General features: G+C 40.8%; 1 protein-coding gene across 1 annotated transcript in view; it reads left to right on the top strand.

Moving 5' to 3' along the window:
• Nucleotides 1–16,982, top strand: part of nf2a (NF2, moesin-ezrin-radixin like (MERLIN) tumor suppressor a) — a 34,155-nt gene extending 17,173 nt beyond the window's left edge. Inside the window, exons 9-16 of the mRNA XM_047592549.1 lie at nucleotides 78–152; nucleotides 251–364; nucleotides 1,574–1,696; nucleotides 1,978–2,195; nucleotides 4,485–4,590; nucleotides 8,163–8,281; nucleotides 9,101–9,260; nucleotides 14,524–16,982. Of these exons, the coding sequence (XP_047448505.1) occupies nucleotides 78–152; nucleotides 251–364; nucleotides 1,574–1,696; nucleotides 1,978–2,195; nucleotides 4,485–4,590; nucleotides 8,163–8,281; nucleotides 9,101–9,260; nucleotides 14,524–14,574 (966 nt within the window). The 3' untranslated portion in view covers nucleotides 14,575–16,982. The remainder of the gene's footprint in view (nucleotides 1–77; nucleotides 153–250; nucleotides 365–1,573; nucleotides 1,697–1,977; nucleotides 2,196–4,484; nucleotides 4,591–8,162; nucleotides 8,282–9,100; nucleotides 9,261–14,523) is intronic.
• The last annotated feature ends 1,239 nt before the right edge of the window (nucleotides 16,983–18,221 follow it).

Raw genomic sequence — 18,221 nt, 5'->3', positions numbered from 1 at the left:
GGACATCCAAAATGGACGTTTGTTTCTCTCCTCTGTTGTAATGAACCTCCTGTTATTCGTGTCTCTTTAATGTTCAGTTTACCATCAAACCTCTGGACAAGAAAACCAACGTTTTCAAGTTCAATTCTTCTCGGCTGAGAGTCAATAAGTTGGTGAGTTCAGACGAGATTTTCAAAGTCGTTCTGGTTGTGGCTGATATCGCTTTTTTTAAAATTTGGAGCTATTTTCACGTTGGCCGTTTCTCTTCTAGATTCTTCAGCTGTGTATTGGGAACCATGACCTGTTTATGCGCCGACGTCGCGTGGATTCGCTCGAGGTGCAGCAGATGAGGGCTCAGGCCAGAGAGGAAAGGGCCAGGAAACAGGTACTGACACTGGAAACAAAGACCAGGAGAACGGGTTGGAGATGTCAGCGTAAAAGTTGTGATATAATCGCATATTTGAATCACAATAATCTGCAAAGAAGAATGTTCAAATGAATGTTTATTTCCTCCTGCTGCTATCGTCCAAATACATCTAGATAAATAGTAGATAGCTAACCATAACCTTAACACAACACTGGGAATGACACCACACCTGCATTCCAGTTACATGAAAGCCATGTCCATGAAAGCTCTCGCCTGGACCGAATATATTTTGGCGCAAACTCAGCGTGTTCAATATTTATATTTTTTGAATGCAGGGTGAAATTCAAGATTTTTTTTTTTTACACAAATTGTAAATTGAACAGATAACGTGAACCAACTCATGAGATGTTACTGGAAATATAAATAAATAAGTCCACACCAGGCAGAAATTTATAAAAAATATTCACAATTTTTAATTGTTTAATTTAAATGTGAAATAAAATACACTATCAGTCACAGTTTACCACAATGGTGTTGAGCACTGTTTTAGTTTTACCAGGTTATTGTTTTTAGCCGTTGTTAGCGGGACATGAAAAACTTAAACTACACTACAGCAGCATTTCAATATACGTATGTAGAAAAATCCTGTAAAATCCTGTCTGTACGAGTGATTTAATGCAACAAAAACTAATCAGAAGTGCTAATAAACGGAATATTACAGGAGCTTCTAATTACTGTTTACACACGGGGCGGCCATCTTGGAAACTCAACTCAGGGGTAGAGAGGATTCTACAACTTTATGAGCAGAAAATCCAACTTTGAGGGACGTTGCAAATTTCAACTCTGAACTTTGAACTTCAACTCTTTGACATTTTTCCATCTAAGTACAAATGGAATGAAAAGTCCAGTCTTACAACTGAAAAAAAGCACAAAATATTTCTTTACAGTGTTCAGATGCAAGTAATTCCATAAAATATGTCCCTCACCCTCATTTTATTTCTTATTTACAGTTTCTAGTAATTCACAAATTACCTAAAAGAGACACTTTTCTAGTCGTGATTTATTTTATTCATTATTGTAATAAGTTGTGATTTATCCAGTATATTACCATAAATACCACCTACATTCCCACTTTCCCCACGTTTCTTTTTTTCTTTATCTCTACTCATATTCATCCTACCAAATCTCCACTTTCTCTGACCGCCCTCTGACGCCTGTGTCATCCAGGTGGAGAGGCAGCGTCTTCAGAGGGAGAAGCAGCTCCGGGAGGAGGCGGAGAGAGCCAGGGATGAGCTGGAGAGGAGGCTCATTCAGCTGCAGGACGAGGCTCACATGGCCAACGAGGCGCTGGTAGGACTGAGCTGGTTAGCTGCATCTAAAATGTCACATACCAGACATGCCAGGCCTCAAAACAACATCATTTGTCAAATTGAGCTCCTCTCAACATCCGTAACATGTTAAGAAGCGTTTACTATTTCTCAGTGGATTCTCATCTCCCTCCATAGATTTCCCTCCCTCTTACATTTCTCTATCATCGTACATATTTTCATCCGTTAATCTCTCTGTCTTTGCTCCATTTCCTGTCCCATTTTTAACCTCCCTACCTCCCGCTCCCTCTTCCTCCTCTCCAGCTGCGTTCGGAGCAGACGGCCGACCTGCTGGCCGAGAAGGCCCAGATCGCCGAGGAGGAGGCCAAGCTGCTGGCCCAGAAAGCCGCCGAGGCCGAGACGGAGATGCAGCGCATCAAAGTGACCGCCATCCGTGGCCAGGAGGAGCGGCGGCTCATGGAACAGAAGATGCTGGAGGCAGAGATGCTGGCCCTCAAGATGGCCGAGGAGTCGGAGAGGAGGTGGGTTACATGGACCTGTGTGTCATGGTTCTGTGTCTGCCCCGTTCCATTAAGTTTCCTGTTTTATTCTGTTAAGTTCCTTGGTTTCCTGTTTAGTGCTACTCCCTGTGTATTCCCCCTCTTGACTGCTTACTGGTTTCTCCCTGTGTGATTGCCCTGATTAGTTTCACCTGTGTCTCGTCATCCCTCACCCCTCCTGTGTATATATAGTCCTGCCTTTCCCTTTGTTCCCTGTCGTGTCATTACTCTTGTTAAGTCGTCTCCCTAGTTTCTTTGTGTTTTGTTGTCATGTTCTCATGTTTTTTGCCTCCTTGCCATGTTTTGATTATCCTGCCATCTTTGCAGTGTATTTAGTTTTAGTTTTCTTTCCTTTTTGGTTTGAACCCTGACCTTATCTCCCTGTATCCACATCTCCAACCACCTGACTCTAGCCAGGTTTACATGGAGACTTTTTTCTCATTCTGATTGAAATCATTTGAAGGTTTCAGGTCAGCTGTTTACATGTGAGCTGATCTATTCTGATCTGATGTTTACATGTACCTCTGCTTTTAATCTGTATGGCCGTTTTACAGACGTGTGACATGCGCATATCGATGAAACCATCACGTGACTGATCAAAGATGGAGGTCTCTCGTCTAATTAGCACTAGTTGCTATTGTTTTTACAGTTTTTTTCTAATAAAATAACAGCTTGATTCGGAAAGTTTGTGGGGTCTTACCCACTTTTGCTATTGTGTTATCCTTATAGTAGCCGGTCTTCACGGTTTGCCAGTGGTTCCAAATTTGTTCCACGCTTCGTTCTATCCCTGCCTCAGTGAACTTTTGATGGACCTTTTCAAACCCACTGTCTAAGCGTGCGATAATGTCTAGTTCTTTCAGAGTTGTTATTAAAAACAAGCTCTCTGCAGCACCGCGGACCAGTTGAGGAAATATCACTTGAACGTAACAGCGTATTTACGTCAGGACAGAGCATTTACATCAGGGCAGAGCATGCTCAGACAGAACGGGGCCTGACTTTGTTCCCATTCACCGATTACATGACTTTTGATCAGATTGGGAAAAAGAATATTCTACCCTTGTGAAACCAAATGAAATTCGATTCGGTTTGGGCCTGTTTATTTCGATCGAGGTGTTTATATGGAGCATTTTCATTCGGTTTGGGCTTCTAAACTGATTGTAATCTGAATATTTGGCTCCATGTAAACCCAGCTAGTGTTTCTCAGCAGGCACCATCACTCTTCTACCGTCTACACATCGATCATACATGCTCTTTACATAACTGAACCCTTCAAACAGAGGAAACTGTCTTGAGTTACTGTTAAGCATCAAAAAAGACCTTCTGACTTTGTTCTTGTGTTGCAGCTGGAAAAGCAGGTTACAGCCAGTTTACTGCACACAGAGGAGATGGGCACTAAAAGCTTTTGTCTGGCCATCCTCCCTCTAGGTTTGAGTCCCAGGATTTAATTTGTACTAGTTAATTGTTAGCAGTGGTATCGATGGATTGGGGCCTTTATTACTAACACGCTCAAGTTTCACAAAAAAAAAAAATATATTTTATCCTGGGATTTATCTGAGCCCTAAAAAAGCACTTTTGTCTGTGGAGTGGATCAAATCCACCAAATCAACATCTGCATTTGACTTTTTTTTTTATTATTATTATTATTATTTCTGTGGAGGTCAAACGGATAAAGACAGCTGAGCGATTGTCATTCTGCTCTCCGTACAACTTGATAGATGCCACTCAATTCATTTTCATAATAAAACCGTACACACAAACACACACAGAGAGAACATCACTTCAGAGCCTCTCGTTCACAACCTATTAGGCAGTGATTTCATCGGCACCATTAAGCACTCGGCGCTAAATGCAGTTTGTCGATGAGCACTTTTCTGCACCACGGAAAATTTAAACCTGTGGCACTCGACATGTAAATGACTACGTCCACTCAAACTCTGGAGGCGCGCGGCTCCCCCACATCGACCAGGAACTGCTGAGTGCTCGGGAACACAATCAAAAGAAATGTAATCGCTCTCACAGAGCGTTCTTACATCTGCATGTGCGCGGGGAAATAATGGAGTCAGAAGTGATTGTCTTCTGGGGGCGGGGGGGGGGTCATACATTGATCATGTAGGTAATAACAAAGTGACATTTCTGGTTCGCGGAGCGCCCGCCGTACTGATTACGTCAGATAATTTTGGATTCAATTTAGATAATTCGGTTTCCTTGGAAGGAGTCTGAGCTGAATTAACATATTAAGTATGCATCTCTCTGTGTGTGTTTGTCCCTCAGGGCGAAAGAGGCCGAGCAGCTGAAGCAGGACCTGCAGGAGGCCAGGGATTCAGAACGCAGGGCAAAGCACAAGCTGCTGGAGATTACCAGCAAGGCTGTCTATAAGGTACCTGACCTGGGGCGCGCACACACGCACACACGCACACACGCACACCTACTGTATAACACACATTTAAAACCCACATGCAGAGTCGCTTAAGTCACGTGGTGTATGTTCTGATATAGATGGGGGAGAAAATACATTGATATTGATGGGAAAGTAAAAAAAATCGAATATAGTATTTACTAGTTTGAGCTTCTGAACTAAACCCATTTGCTTTTTGTTGTGTGTATGAAAGCACAAGGCGACGTCTTATCAAGTGTCAAAACCCCCTAATACTCAGTTAATTATTATTATTATTATTATTATTATTATTATTATTAATGGTGGGTATTGGCACGTACGTATAACGATACTAGTTCACTGAGAAATTTTAAAAGCAGCTTAAAATACACGTTGTGTACATGTACATCAGATGACAGTGATAATTCATTGGACAAAATGAGGCAAAAAAACAATATTAATCCAAATGATCCATTTTTTAGCTTGTACAGAAAAAGTGGTGGTGGGAGTGCGGCAGTCGTTCACGATCGACCCAAAACATGACTTTTCTTTTAAAATCGATATTAAGACATTCAAAATCGAATCAAAAAATTGTATCGGAAGAAGAAATATCGCGATATGTAGAGGAGTGATTTATTGAATGCTGATTCACTGTTAAGATTCACACAACCTCAGTATGGTTGTTAGCTAATGCCGTTAATTTTGAAGCTTTCTATGTACGGAGTAATGCTAGATTGGTTTACCACACATCTCCAAATGCGGCAAATTCTTGTACATTCTCAAAAACCGACTGAGGACTCAGGTAGTCGCTTTGTAATTCTTCACAGTAGTATCTGAATAAATGATCTTCAGTTTATGCAGTGATGCTACTGCTGTAAATATTATAGTTGCAAAACTAGGAGATGAATTTATTTATGCTTTATGCTTTTAATTGTGTTCCAGATCTATCTTTTATTAAAATAATAATAAAAAAAAAGATTTATTTTTTGGATTCACAAAGAACCAGTAAGAATATTAATAAGATACTGTAAAAAAAACGTAACAATACTCAGAAAATTAGAATAAATCCTGCATTTGATAATCACGTCTGATTTAATATTTGATCCATTGATTCAGAGCTAATTTGTTCAGTTGAATTTTATTTCTTTAGCTGTATATTAAAATAGTTTTTGCTTCATTTTTTCCTCTGCTCTTGTTCTGAAATTAATTCATATGTGACAAAAAAGGGTAATTTACCTTTAGATTGGTGCATAAAAGAAATATTCATAATGCAGAACTGCACATTCAGTCTGTTACACACAAAAAAGTCGTTCCCTCGTTGGGAGAATGAGCTGCTGCTGCTGCTGCTGCTGCTGCTGCTGCTGCTGCTGCTGCTGCTGCTGCTGCTGCTGCTGCTGTGGGGATAAAATTAGCAGTTTTATCTTCATTCCTAATAACTCTTAGTTAGTGTAGTGCTGCGAAGCCGCACTGAAACAGAAGATGCTTGCATAAGACCAGGCAGCGCATAAGGCAGCCTACGCAAGAGCTTCCAACATGCTAAAAACCCACACACTGCACATTCATCTGCCTGCACACATGTACACACACACACGGGCTAACTATAGAATACTACACAATTATCAGCTCATGAATGGAAAGCCTAAACACATCCACACACAAACGAAACGCGTCCACCTGAACTTCACTGCATCACTGTGAATCTTCTACACGTATAAACCCACTATTACACAAACGCACAATCCTTTAGCGGGACACCAGCGATTCTCGTCTTATTAGCGACGGCTTCAGTCAAACTGCCAGAGCGCGTTTGTGTTGAATTTATCCACCCTCTATTGTTGATTCCCATGTCAAGCATTAGATTTCTATTCATGTTGGTCTGATCACTTGGATCATATTTCTTTGAAGGTAGGAATGAATGACGTTGTTCGATGGCTTGTTTTGTCACATTTGGAGCATTCCCCTCCCATTTGGTCAAGTGCAGCTCAGAAACATCTTAAAAAACTGCAAATTGCAAAGCCTGGTTATTTATTTATTTTTCTTAGCCTTTATTTAACCAAGTCGATCCCATTGAGATACAAAGACCTCTTTTCCTGAGGACCAAGACAGCAGCCTAGGGAAGTTAAGAACAGACAGCAACTCACACAACACAAGTAAAGTACATGGAAGATAAAAACAACAGGACTAAGACTCGGAATTTACATTAAAACAAGGATGAGTATGAAATGTAGCTGCTGTAAGGTCTTTTCAAAGATCTGAGGGTGATTAGTTCCTTTAACTTTAAAGTTTTCTGCAGAGAGTTCTAAGTAGCAGGTACAGAGAACTTAAAACAGTGTTTACCAAATTCAGCATGTCATGTTTAATAAGTACGATTCTCCATCGTTCCTTCTGTTCCAGTGTAAGTGAGACACATAAACAGTTATCGTGGCTAAATGTAGGGGACACATTAAAATATTGTCTTTTGATGTTTATGCATCTAGTCAAATGTATTGGGACACCATTAAACATAATACAAGTGACAGGTCATGTGGTACCAAGACCACAAAAAACTCTATGATATGAGGACGGGACATTATAGAGCTTTGTTGGCTTGGAATATGCTCTCATTCGTCAGACACATCAGTAGTAGATTTTATAGTGTTTAAACATAAATTCAAATAGTACCTTTTATAGATAAGTACATGGACAGTAACTGTATAGATTTATCATTTAAACACTGTATTTTTGAGACTATATTGGTTATTGTTGTTTGACATATACTCAGAGTAACTTCACATATTTGTTGAATTATTGTATTTTATTAAACTGATGGAGAGATTAAGTAGGGACCCTCCTACCTGCTATATGTTCTATAGAAGAGAGTAGCAAATTAGGCCACGCCCCCATTTGGATGGTAAATACAAATCACCCTGTAGTCAGTGTTTATTTTGTGTTGCTAGCATTAGTTTCCCTGGAAAGCAAGTGAAATGGCTAATGTTCGTCAGACAGACACAATCGGCGACGTTTCATAGAAAAACTTGAAAAAAACGACATTAACTCACGTTAGCATCATCATAATTAAGAGTTTGCTGCACACGTACACATATAAACATATAAAGTATCAGGGTCCCACGGCTTTCCATCTTTGTTCACCCATGTTGTTGTTTGAAGTCATACATTTCTTGGTTTTTGTGCCTCTTTCTTGACTTTTACCTTTTAATTTGTTCTAAAAACAACACACAGGGCAGGAACTTCTTTGTTTTCGTTGCTGAATTTGTTGCGTGGACCCCAGGAAGACTAGCGACCACTTGGTGGAAGCTAATGGGGATCCTAAAATAGAATAAAGAATCACGTTGTATGTCGGGTTCACTTCCGAACCCGGTCGACTCCTGCAGGAGATTTCATGCATTTACAAACATTCATTTGTCACCATCAAAAGAGGTTCTTTTATACTCCTGTGTCCCTTTGAGCTGACACAGCTCCACTGTGTTCATGCAGTCTGCAGCCATACTCTCTGGAACCATGTGCTGTAATCATACCACCTTCCAATATTTTCTTCATTTTCTTTTGCTTTTATTTCTGTTGTCCCACATACTTAGTCCCCAGGCCTGCCGTCTGACAGCATGCCTCCAGACCTGAGCTTCAGCAGGGAGAACCTCAGCTTTGACTTTAAAGACACAGACATGAAACGCCTCTCCATGGAGATCGAGAAGGAGAAGTGAGTCCTCGCGCTCTGCATTTTACACTTTCCGCCTCGACTTCAGATTCATTTTTTCATCATCAGAGGAGACGGATTTGTTAAAACGAAAATAACCTCGCAGGGGGTTTGAGAAAGATCGAAACTGATGCAGTGTTTTACTTGGTGTTTTAAAATATGCACATTTTAAATCAGGGGTTCGGGTGAGCGTTTGACCCTCTGCATTAGCTGCTACTGATGAGGCTGCCGGCCATTTTATTTCAATAACGCTTGGGGTCAATGCTTGCAGACAGGAAAAGCTACATTTAGACAAGTTTGACCTCTGGGTGTGGAGCTGAATAAATTACCTAGGTCTTAGTTGTCATATAATTAGCTAATTAGGATTTTTAGACAAATGCAAGTGGGCAGCAGCCGTGGTGCAAACTGGTGGAACTGACACACGTTTAAAACAGCTGACCAGCCACAAATTTCCAAACTTCTTAAACTAATCTTACGAAGTTTCATCTTTCTCAGCATGCTACTGTCGTTAATTATACAGAGCTCATTTATTTAGTTTGGAAATACAACACACAGAATGTTAACAAACCCATGAGAATGTGTTTGTGTTTCAGATTTTCTAAAACAAAGTCTTAAAAATATTTAAAATTTTACTTTTGCCTTATAAGAGAACGCTTATAAGACACTGTTAGACTTTTTGATTAATCCCATTCAAGTACTAATACGTGCTGCATAATTATCATTCATACCATGTAAGTCTGTGCCCTCGTTGTCGCTGTATTTGTTCAGAATGATCTGTGGATATAATAGCTGTGTCCCAACCTGCAATTTGTCGACTTTTAGGGTAGAGTACATGGAGAAGAGCAAGCACCTGCAGGAGCAGCTGAATGAGCTGAAGACGGAGATCGAGAGCCTGAAGATGAAAGAGAGGGAGACTCCTATGGACATCATTCACAACCAGAACACAGAGCAGGGAACCAGCAAGCACAGCAACTTTAAAAAGGTAGATAAGAGCTCTGCCGCTTTGAATGGACTCGCGCTTTAAAACACGACACAAAATATTCACTTATTTCTCCCAAACACTTTGTGCACATGTGATTTCCCCCTCCATTCAAGCCTCGTCCGCCTGCTTTTGTGCACTCGCGCAGCCTCATTTGTCAACAGGTCTTTGCAGCAGAACAGAAATCTGATAACATCTGCAGTGTCCCTTAAGGTCACATTATTGGAAAACCAATAGAGAAGACTTCAGTGTACAAGCGACACAGACTTGCCTGAATTCTGAGGAAATTACTGATGCAGCTGTCTGCAATCCATCTCGTACAAGTGACTGCTTGCCTGTGTGCCTGTGCGCGTCACTAGCTGCTTTTCCATTAGTTTTTTTGCAAAATAAAAGCATTTTTTCAGAAAGTTCGATAAAGTACAATTGCTCTTTGCACATGTTTCCACTGAAAGGTGTGTCGCAAATGAGCTGTGGCTCTCGTAAAGTCTCGCCTCTTGAAAATGACTGGTCAGATGACCCTCTTCATCATCTCCATTTATTGTGATATTTATGTTTTACTCATTTCTAGAGGAAATGGAAACACAGAAAGAGTGTGACCTACCATTCTCCAGTAAACATTTAAAATATGACACTGGTTGAGCTGTGTGCTAGCGCTAACACAACACCTGCTAGTCTCTGATGACGTCACTGACAAAAACACAGTAGAAAGTGATAAAATCTATATTCTTCACCTCAATACATGAGAGCTGAGAACAGACAGCTCATGTGCTACATACTTTGAGCTGTAGATATGTATAGCCTGTATAAAAATAGGCTGCAACTCAGCACCATCAGAAGCATTTAATAGCACCATATGGGGACATTAAGTTTTAGGTTTTATCGGAGCTTATTCAGCTTCATAAGTGGACGCTTTAGTCAACCAGTTAGTGGTAGCAAAGGTTAAAACATTTATTTATGCTTATTAACATTTCTAGTTTGATAATACATTTTATCAATAGCAAGAAGCTAGAACTTTGCTAATTAGCAAGTACTCATTTGAGGACGCTGGAACTTCATTATTCACAATTTGAAGCCTTTGCTCAGCCATGTTCAGATATTAAAATAAAGAGTTTTATATTTTGTCACACATTGGGTGACTTTATTATGATGTAAATAACAAAATAATCCCAGTGTCCACATATGAGGACATGTTATTCTACTACTTCTGTCCAGAGATGATGCTTAGTTTTTATATGTCTTACTAATCCCAAATACCTTGGAGAAATTTAAAACCACAGAGCAAATAAAAGCTTGGGTCTGAGGAAGTTAAAATAGTCACATCTAAAATATGGCAGAGAATGTACTATTGGTTTGCATCAAATGATCTGACTGGGAGATATACACACTCTGCTGCTGTCTATCCATACTGTACATAGATTACACGTAGAATCTGTGGTAAACAGGGTCTTCACCCTCATCTTACACCGTCTTCCCAAAGAGAACTGTCAATCAAAATGTAAGCATGGTTTTCTAGTCCACCCCCTCCATGCCCCACTGTCATATTATTTTAAGGTTATTGATTCTCAGAGCACGGCTTAATAGCAGCCGCTTCCACTTGCCCCCGCGTTCGTTTCTCAACCTCGACTTTCTTCTTCGGTGGAGCCCGCTGGGGCAGAGCGAGCAATCCCTCATTTTCTATTTCTGTGACCCCTCAACGTGTGCAGTGATTTCTCATCTTTAAGAGCGTTAAACTGGAAAAAAAAAAATCTTGTATGCGTCTTACATCAGCTCCCATCAGTAGCTGTTTCCCCTTAGACTCATTGCTTGGTTCAGCGATGATATAAAGTAATACAAAGAGTGACACGCTCTTTAAGCTTGAGGGCTGTGTTTTAATTGATTGGTCAGAGGCAGGGACACAGTCGATTCTGTTTCCACTGTCCTCTGATGAACTGGACGATTAGACTCCGTTATCTTCCCACTCCAGTATCTCTCTAATTTCAGTAAGCGTATCAAATAAAAAATTTGAGTTCCCAGCACATTGTTTAACAAAAAAAACACCCCCCTTCGTTTTAGGTTTCCAGTGTAACATTGTTAAAGGAGCATTAATTGATTTTTGCTCGGTGATTAGTCATTTGGATTGATGGGGGCAGCTCTGAGGTGCGAGAGGAGAAGGAGCCAAGTTAAAAGTGTTGGTTTTATTGAAACAGGGGCGGCCGGCATTTATCTTGTTAGAGAGGGAAGGGGCCGAGGAACTTTATTCAGCTTTGCCAAAAGTGGGGGGGGGAGTTAGAAGAGGCTGATGCTGAGCAGAAATGTTCAAAAGGAAGTTTGAGGGAGGCTGAGCCGCAGAGAAGTAACAGGAATCTGCTACTGTGAAGCCAGTGGTCAGAAAAGAAGAGCAGACGGAATATGGAACGAAGCTCAGATCTCTAAACCAAAAGCAACCCCGGGCAACGCTCTCTCCATCCAGACTCCTTCTCCCCTCTGGATGATTAATGAACATCCTCCTAACATGCTCCAGTGCCTCTCCGCTTCTTCTACCAGGTCCCAGGTTCTGCTCTGTTAGGCCTGCCAGGGAAGCTTGTTCTCAACGACTGAATTAAGAAAAAGAAAGAAAAAAAAAAACATGAGCGCTGCAGTGATTCTTTGGAAAGAAAAAACTGGAAATGCTTTCTTTATATCCAGACTATGAAGTGGTACACAAAGGAGGTCAACCACCGGGGGCCTCTCATTGTACTAAACAATATTCAGAAGGTAGGGCTGAGCGGTTTACCGGTTCATACAGAATACCAGTGTTTTTTCATGTTTTTTTAGGGTAGAAATCTCCACTTTCTGGGGACAGTCAACTAGATATTTGGCTCGAGACGTTCGTCTCGAAAAATGGCTCAATAAAGTTTTTTATTTATAATTTTCCACAAAACACAAAAAATACAATGATGGAACATTATCCATAAAAAAATGAAGTAATAAAATGTTAAAAAAAAACACTTAATTTCTATAGTTGGTGCAAAAAGATTTAATAAGTTTTATTCTGATTAAATAATAATGCAGCTTTTATCAGTTTATCCAAAGAGTTGCTCTGCTAAACTCTCTTCCACTTCTTCCTGTTGTCCAACCAATCATAAAACACGATAACAACTACATGACGTCACCTGGAGACGTCCCCAAGCCGATCTGGTACCTGCACCGGTTAAAGCCAATTTTAGCCTTTTATGAATGAGGAAAAAAAATGTTGCGCTCAGACTACAATTATTACGGTAGCCAACTATTGAAGTTACATTCATAGCAGTTTAAATATGAATAAATACGTGTCAAAATAAATGAAACCACAATTGCCCCTGTTCATTTCATCTTGATAACATTTCATAGCAAACCCACCTAGTGTGGAATTATTCTACACTATTTACTCCTCATCACAGTAAAATAGTCCATCCTTAGTCAATGTACTGCAGTAATTCCTCTCTTAACCAGTAGAAAATGTTGTGAACATCATATCATATACATCATATACATTTTTGGTGATACGGCCCAGCCCTAGTTCACAGCATAAATACCAGAAGCCTTGAAAGAAGTCTCCATGTTTTTTCCAGTGTGGGCAGCGTCGTGTATGATACTGCAGAGTTGCACACAGATCCACACACCGTCAAGCTTTCACAGTCACACGAGCCCGGTTCAAGCTGCCCGTCAGCGGGGACAAAAGAAGGTGATGGGTAAACCTTAAGCTTCAAATCCATCCCTCTCCCACACATTATCTGTTTGGATTTACTTAAATCCCTCGATCTGCACATCGCCCAGAAATAACCCGGATTTCCCAAACTGTCCTCCTTCATCCTCCTTCATCCTCGGGCTAATATTTACTTTGGCAGCCGCTCTCTTTACCTTACAGATGTTAAAGAGAGGAAGAAGTTAGTCCAGTTAATTTGCGGCGGTGCTCTCTTATGAAGTATTAGACGAGTCGATGATTGTCCGTGCTGCTGCGAGGGTTAAAGCACAGTCTGTGGTGGGAATTAATTCATCACGAGCTCATTTAAACCTGGAGAGAAATCCACGTTCAATGCCGGTCAGATGAAGAACTGTTTAATTGTTCAACAGTCTGTTTGTCTGTAGCCGTGCTGTGTAGCTGTGACACTAATCCAGTTGTAAACCGTGGACAGAGGCAGATTTTTGTTTCAGTTTATGTAAATTAGAGCCAGTATAAGATGGATCAACGACGCTGCGTGTTTTCATATCATCACAGATTCATTACCGACATAATAACCTTGTGGGTTTGTTTGCAGTCCGCACGCCAAAGACTCTCCAGTTATCCTCTCCTCGTGATCACTTGGTCCGGGGATAGAAGTCAAATCACACGTTCTGTTTCCATTGTTGTGCCTTCATTCGAGACACGACTCCATTCGACACGTACATTCACAAATACTGGAACTATTCTAGTTAAATCCTTGTTTATCGAAACAAAACTTTTTAATTGTGTTTGTATTATTTCATTCATCACGCAGTTTAGTTTGAAAAATATACAGAAATATTTAGTCTCTTGCTGGCAACAATATGGTCTACACCGATCAGCCACAACATTATGACCGGGAGAAGTAAATGGCATCGACCGTCTTGTGACAATTCAGTGTTCTGCTGGGAAACTTTTGGACCTGGTGTTCATTCATGTGAACGTTACTGAGAGACGTAGCACCCACCTAGACCAGACCAGATGAGACCTGCCCCCCCCCCACAGCAATGATGCAGGCACACACACAAAAATATTTTAAGAACAACTCAAAAAACATATAGAACAGCACAAGGTGTTGACCTGGCACAATAATCGGAAGGTAGTCATAATGTTGTGGCTAATCAACTGACTGGGAGCATCATGTGTAATTATTATGTTCCCATCTTATATTTCATGGGGTTACTTTGGGAGTTTTAGATGAAATGTTGCATTTTTAACCGCGTTAAAACATAAATCCTTTAACTCTCATAGTTGAGAACATTTGAATCGTGGCACGTTGCTAAATCCCAGCACCACAACAAACTCCTTTGACTTTGCTCGAGATTTTAGGGAAACTGCTTCCGCTGCATGAAAACTTCACAAACCCAGGCTGCCTGAAGCTTCTTCACTGTCTCTCCCTTGTGATTCACGGCCTTGTGCTCGTTGCTATCTGTGCATGCATTGGAAACACACAGAAGGATTAGACTGGGTGGAAAGCGTGAGGGGAAATGTCAGGTGATTATTTCTGCTTTTATTTGCACGGCCCACGTAAGCCTCACCGTGTCTTCGCTGTCATGTCTTTCGCAGCTGACGCTACAGAGCACCAAGACCAGGGTGGCCTTCTTTGAGGAACTTTAAACCACGTACCCGTAGAGGTGGGGAACGCAAAAACTGCCACGAACCTCTCGTCTCCGCATTCCCGGTGAGTCGTAAAGAATGATCACACTACGAGGCCTTATGCTCCACTTCCTGGAGAAGTCCTGAGGAAAACTACGGACAAAGAAAACAAACAAAAAAAATCTACTGCATCAACTCCAGGGGCCTTGTGTACGCACAAAAAAAGAACACATTCCTAATATTCCTGCACTAAATCATGAAGTCATAAAAAAAAAAAACTGAGTGTGTGTTTACAAAGGATTGTTTTTCCATGAATATTTTGAAGTAAACTCCCGATTTATTGGTTGAAAGAAGAAGAAAATATATATGCTGCTCCTGTTCCAGTGAGTCTCTGGAATTTAGAATGGTTATGAAATCATTCCCGATTGAGGTGACCTACATTATCTGATAACAGAGTAGAAATGAACCACTAATAATTTTAAACCAGTGACAATATGTAATATCTTTAGTAGCTGTATTGTATTCATCTTAAGCCCTAGTTGCGCGGGTCTAGTTTTACCTGGGGACCTCTAGTAATTTGTAATATTAATGAAATTCATCTGTGATCTCAATCCTGTACAAATTGGCCATGTGTGTAATTCATTCATTCATTTCCATTCTTGGGGAAATGGGGACACTGGAGCCTATCCCGCCCTGGACACGTCTCCAGTCTATCTCAGGGCTAACACAGAGAGACAAAAAAAGACATTCACACTCACAACTGTGGCCAATTTAAAATCACCAGTGAACCTAACAAGCATGTCTCTGGACGGTGGGAGGAAGCCGGACTCGTACCCGGCAATGAATTACCGCCTTAATACGACTTTAACTGGACAACTTAAGTGCATGTAAACATGTTGCTCCGACTAAGATGTTCTTATCGGATTAAGACATCCAGATAATGCGATTGGAAAGTGATTTTCACCGGTATGAATACTGTAAACAGAGCCGGTGGAAGAGCGCCCTGAGGGATGGCACCATCTTATCTGCACCATAAGTAGCGCGCACATTACGTGTGAGATTAAAAAAGCTGAACTATTATTCATCTGGTCGTTCTTTAAATGCCAGTCCGCTGCATGAACGACTCCAGTTGTTTATTATATCACGTATTAGGTCAAACAGTAAAGGGGGCCGTATTAACCCGCTGAAAAGACACATATCGCCACCTAGTGGGGAGGAGGAGAACATGTTCCCGTCAGTTATTTAATTTTCTGCCCTCATATGCGGACGCAGGTATTATTTTGCTGCCACCAACATGTAAGAAATTACTGTAGTTGAGTCGTAGCTCGTTACTATTGATAGTCATAACAGCATAAATATCATAAATAATAAGAATTTGATGTACCTTGTCCACCTTTTGTCCCGTGAAACATCCCCTTAACATCTTAACGTCCCCATATGAGGACGCAGGGTCTCAGGAGATTAATGTGTTCATCACATCTGTAAAAGTGGAGCTGATTTAAATACTGCCAGGTAGCTCGTAAATTCTCCCCCAGTCTTGTCACATCATGATTTATTAATATTATTATTATTAATGCAAATTTAAAAAGTAGTTAAAGCCGCCGAGACATATAGTCGAATGAAGATGGGTAGTAAATTAGAGTAAAAGGAGGAGTTTGCTTACCCCAATCCTGTGCAAATGCAGACGTACGGGTGTCGTTCCTGAATCACACGGTAAAACTAGCCCCGTGCACATAGAGCTTCAGACTTTTATTCTTGCTGACAATGTGATATATATTCCATTTTATTCATAATCTCAACATATTTCTCCATGCTCCATGTTCAATATAATAACACAGTATATAATATAATACAGTATATCATATAATATAGTATCATAACATAAGACATTTAAAGAGCCATTTATTGTTAGTGAAGGGATCTGAGGTGGATATGAAGCTGTTTCTCTCTCACTAAAATCCACCTCTCACTTATAACAAGCATTTATCTCAGAAAGCCTGGTGACTGTAGAGTAGTTATTCCTCTTTTGTTTACATCTCATATAAGTAGAGATGTCTCATTACATATCAGTGGATTAATCATTTTTACCTCGTGCCTTTTTTTTTCAAACTGGATGAAAGAACCGTTTTTCTTTTTTTTTTATGAAAACAAACACTTTTTTTTTTTTTGGAACTGAAATGAACTAGCATCTGTTTTGAATTAATGTGTCCTTGAATTACTGTGCCGTTTCCCTCTGAAACCAATTTATTTTGGAAAATTATAATGTGAATTCATGTATTTTTTTCTTTCCTTCTACATTTATCACGAACACTAAGCAGCAGTATTTGAAAACGATACGTCGGATGAAGTTACAGAGCCTACATTGCCAGAGATTTTTGTAACAGATGCGTGTTTTCGTATCATGCAAAATAAAAGAATATCGGGTCAGATTTTATTGTGCATTTTTTTTTTCTTTTTTCCTCCCCATCCAGAAATAACTTTGTGTTATTTTGGCAGACTTTGATGAATGTCAGCTTTGATATTGCCAGTGCCAAGAGCCTCCTCCACCCGCCCCGAACAGACATCCAATTACACCTTTGAAATGAATCAAGTGTTACATAAGCGCCTCCATCTTGTGTCAGATCACATACTCCGTTTGCTTGAGTGACAAGATCTTTGTGTTTGTCTGTGCCCGTACGTTCGTTTTTTTTTTGCTTTTGTTTTTTGAATGTTGCATGCCACCGCGTTAACCCTTTCATGTGTTTGAGTTCCTCGACACTGACAGCTCCCTGACGGAGAGTTCAGAGGGGCTTCTCCACCGCTGTTTCACCCCCTGGGCTCGGCTTGAGAGCGGCCACCCTCGGCTTGTCAGCGTCTGCGACGGAGCCGACTCTCCTCGGAGGGACAGGGGTGGAGGGGTGTGGACGGGTGGAGGGGGCATCAGGCGAACTGACAGATATAGCCTCCGGATTCTTGTTCATTCCTGACTTCCGCTGCAACACTGTCCTCTGAGGAGAGGAGGAGGAGGAGGAGAAGGAGGAGGAGGAGGATAGAGGCGATGGGAGGAATCTTTTGTCATTTATCCATTCTCAAGGGATCACAGTTTACGTCAAACCTGCACACTCTGTGGTGCGTACACACACACACACACACAGGTCTTGCAGCAGGTTTGAAAAGGTTTTCATCTCGCTGCACAGCCACGGGGCTGGAATATAGAAGAAGCACAAACAGGAAGGGAAAACCCTCGCGTCATAATCCACTTAGTCTGTATTTAGGGAGCCGATCAAAAGAAATTATTCGGTTTTAGCTGCGTGCATTGATTATTTTCTGTCTACTTAAACCCTCAAATGATTTTCCAGAGAATTTACACAGATGCATACGTCGATCAGCCACCACATTATGACCACTGATAAGAGAAGTTAAATAACATCAGCCATCTCAACTGGGAAACCTTTGGACCTGACATTCATTCATGCTGCTTAGAAAATTATAAACTAGTACGACAGACAAATAAATAGATAACTAATCCACATAACAGGTTCAGGAAGTCCTTTGTCCCCACGGCCATCAGACTGCACAATGCCACTATTAAATTAATACATTCTTATATACTCTCACTGGCCACTTTATTAGGTACACCTGTTCAATTGCTTGTTAACACAAATAGCTTATCAGCCAATCACATGGCT

The sequence above is a fragment of the Mugil cephalus genome, chromosome 8 (genome assembly GCF_022458985.1).
Source record: "Mugil cephalus isolate CIBA_MC_2020 chromosome 8, CIBA_Mcephalus_1.1, whole genome shotgun sequence".
Classification (NCBI taxonomy): Eukaryota; Metazoa; Chordata; class Actinopteri; order Mugiliformes; family Mugilidae; genus Mugil; species Mugil cephalus.
Note: the sequence above shows the minus strand (reverse complement) of the source record. Positions and strands in the feature narration are given on the sequence as shown.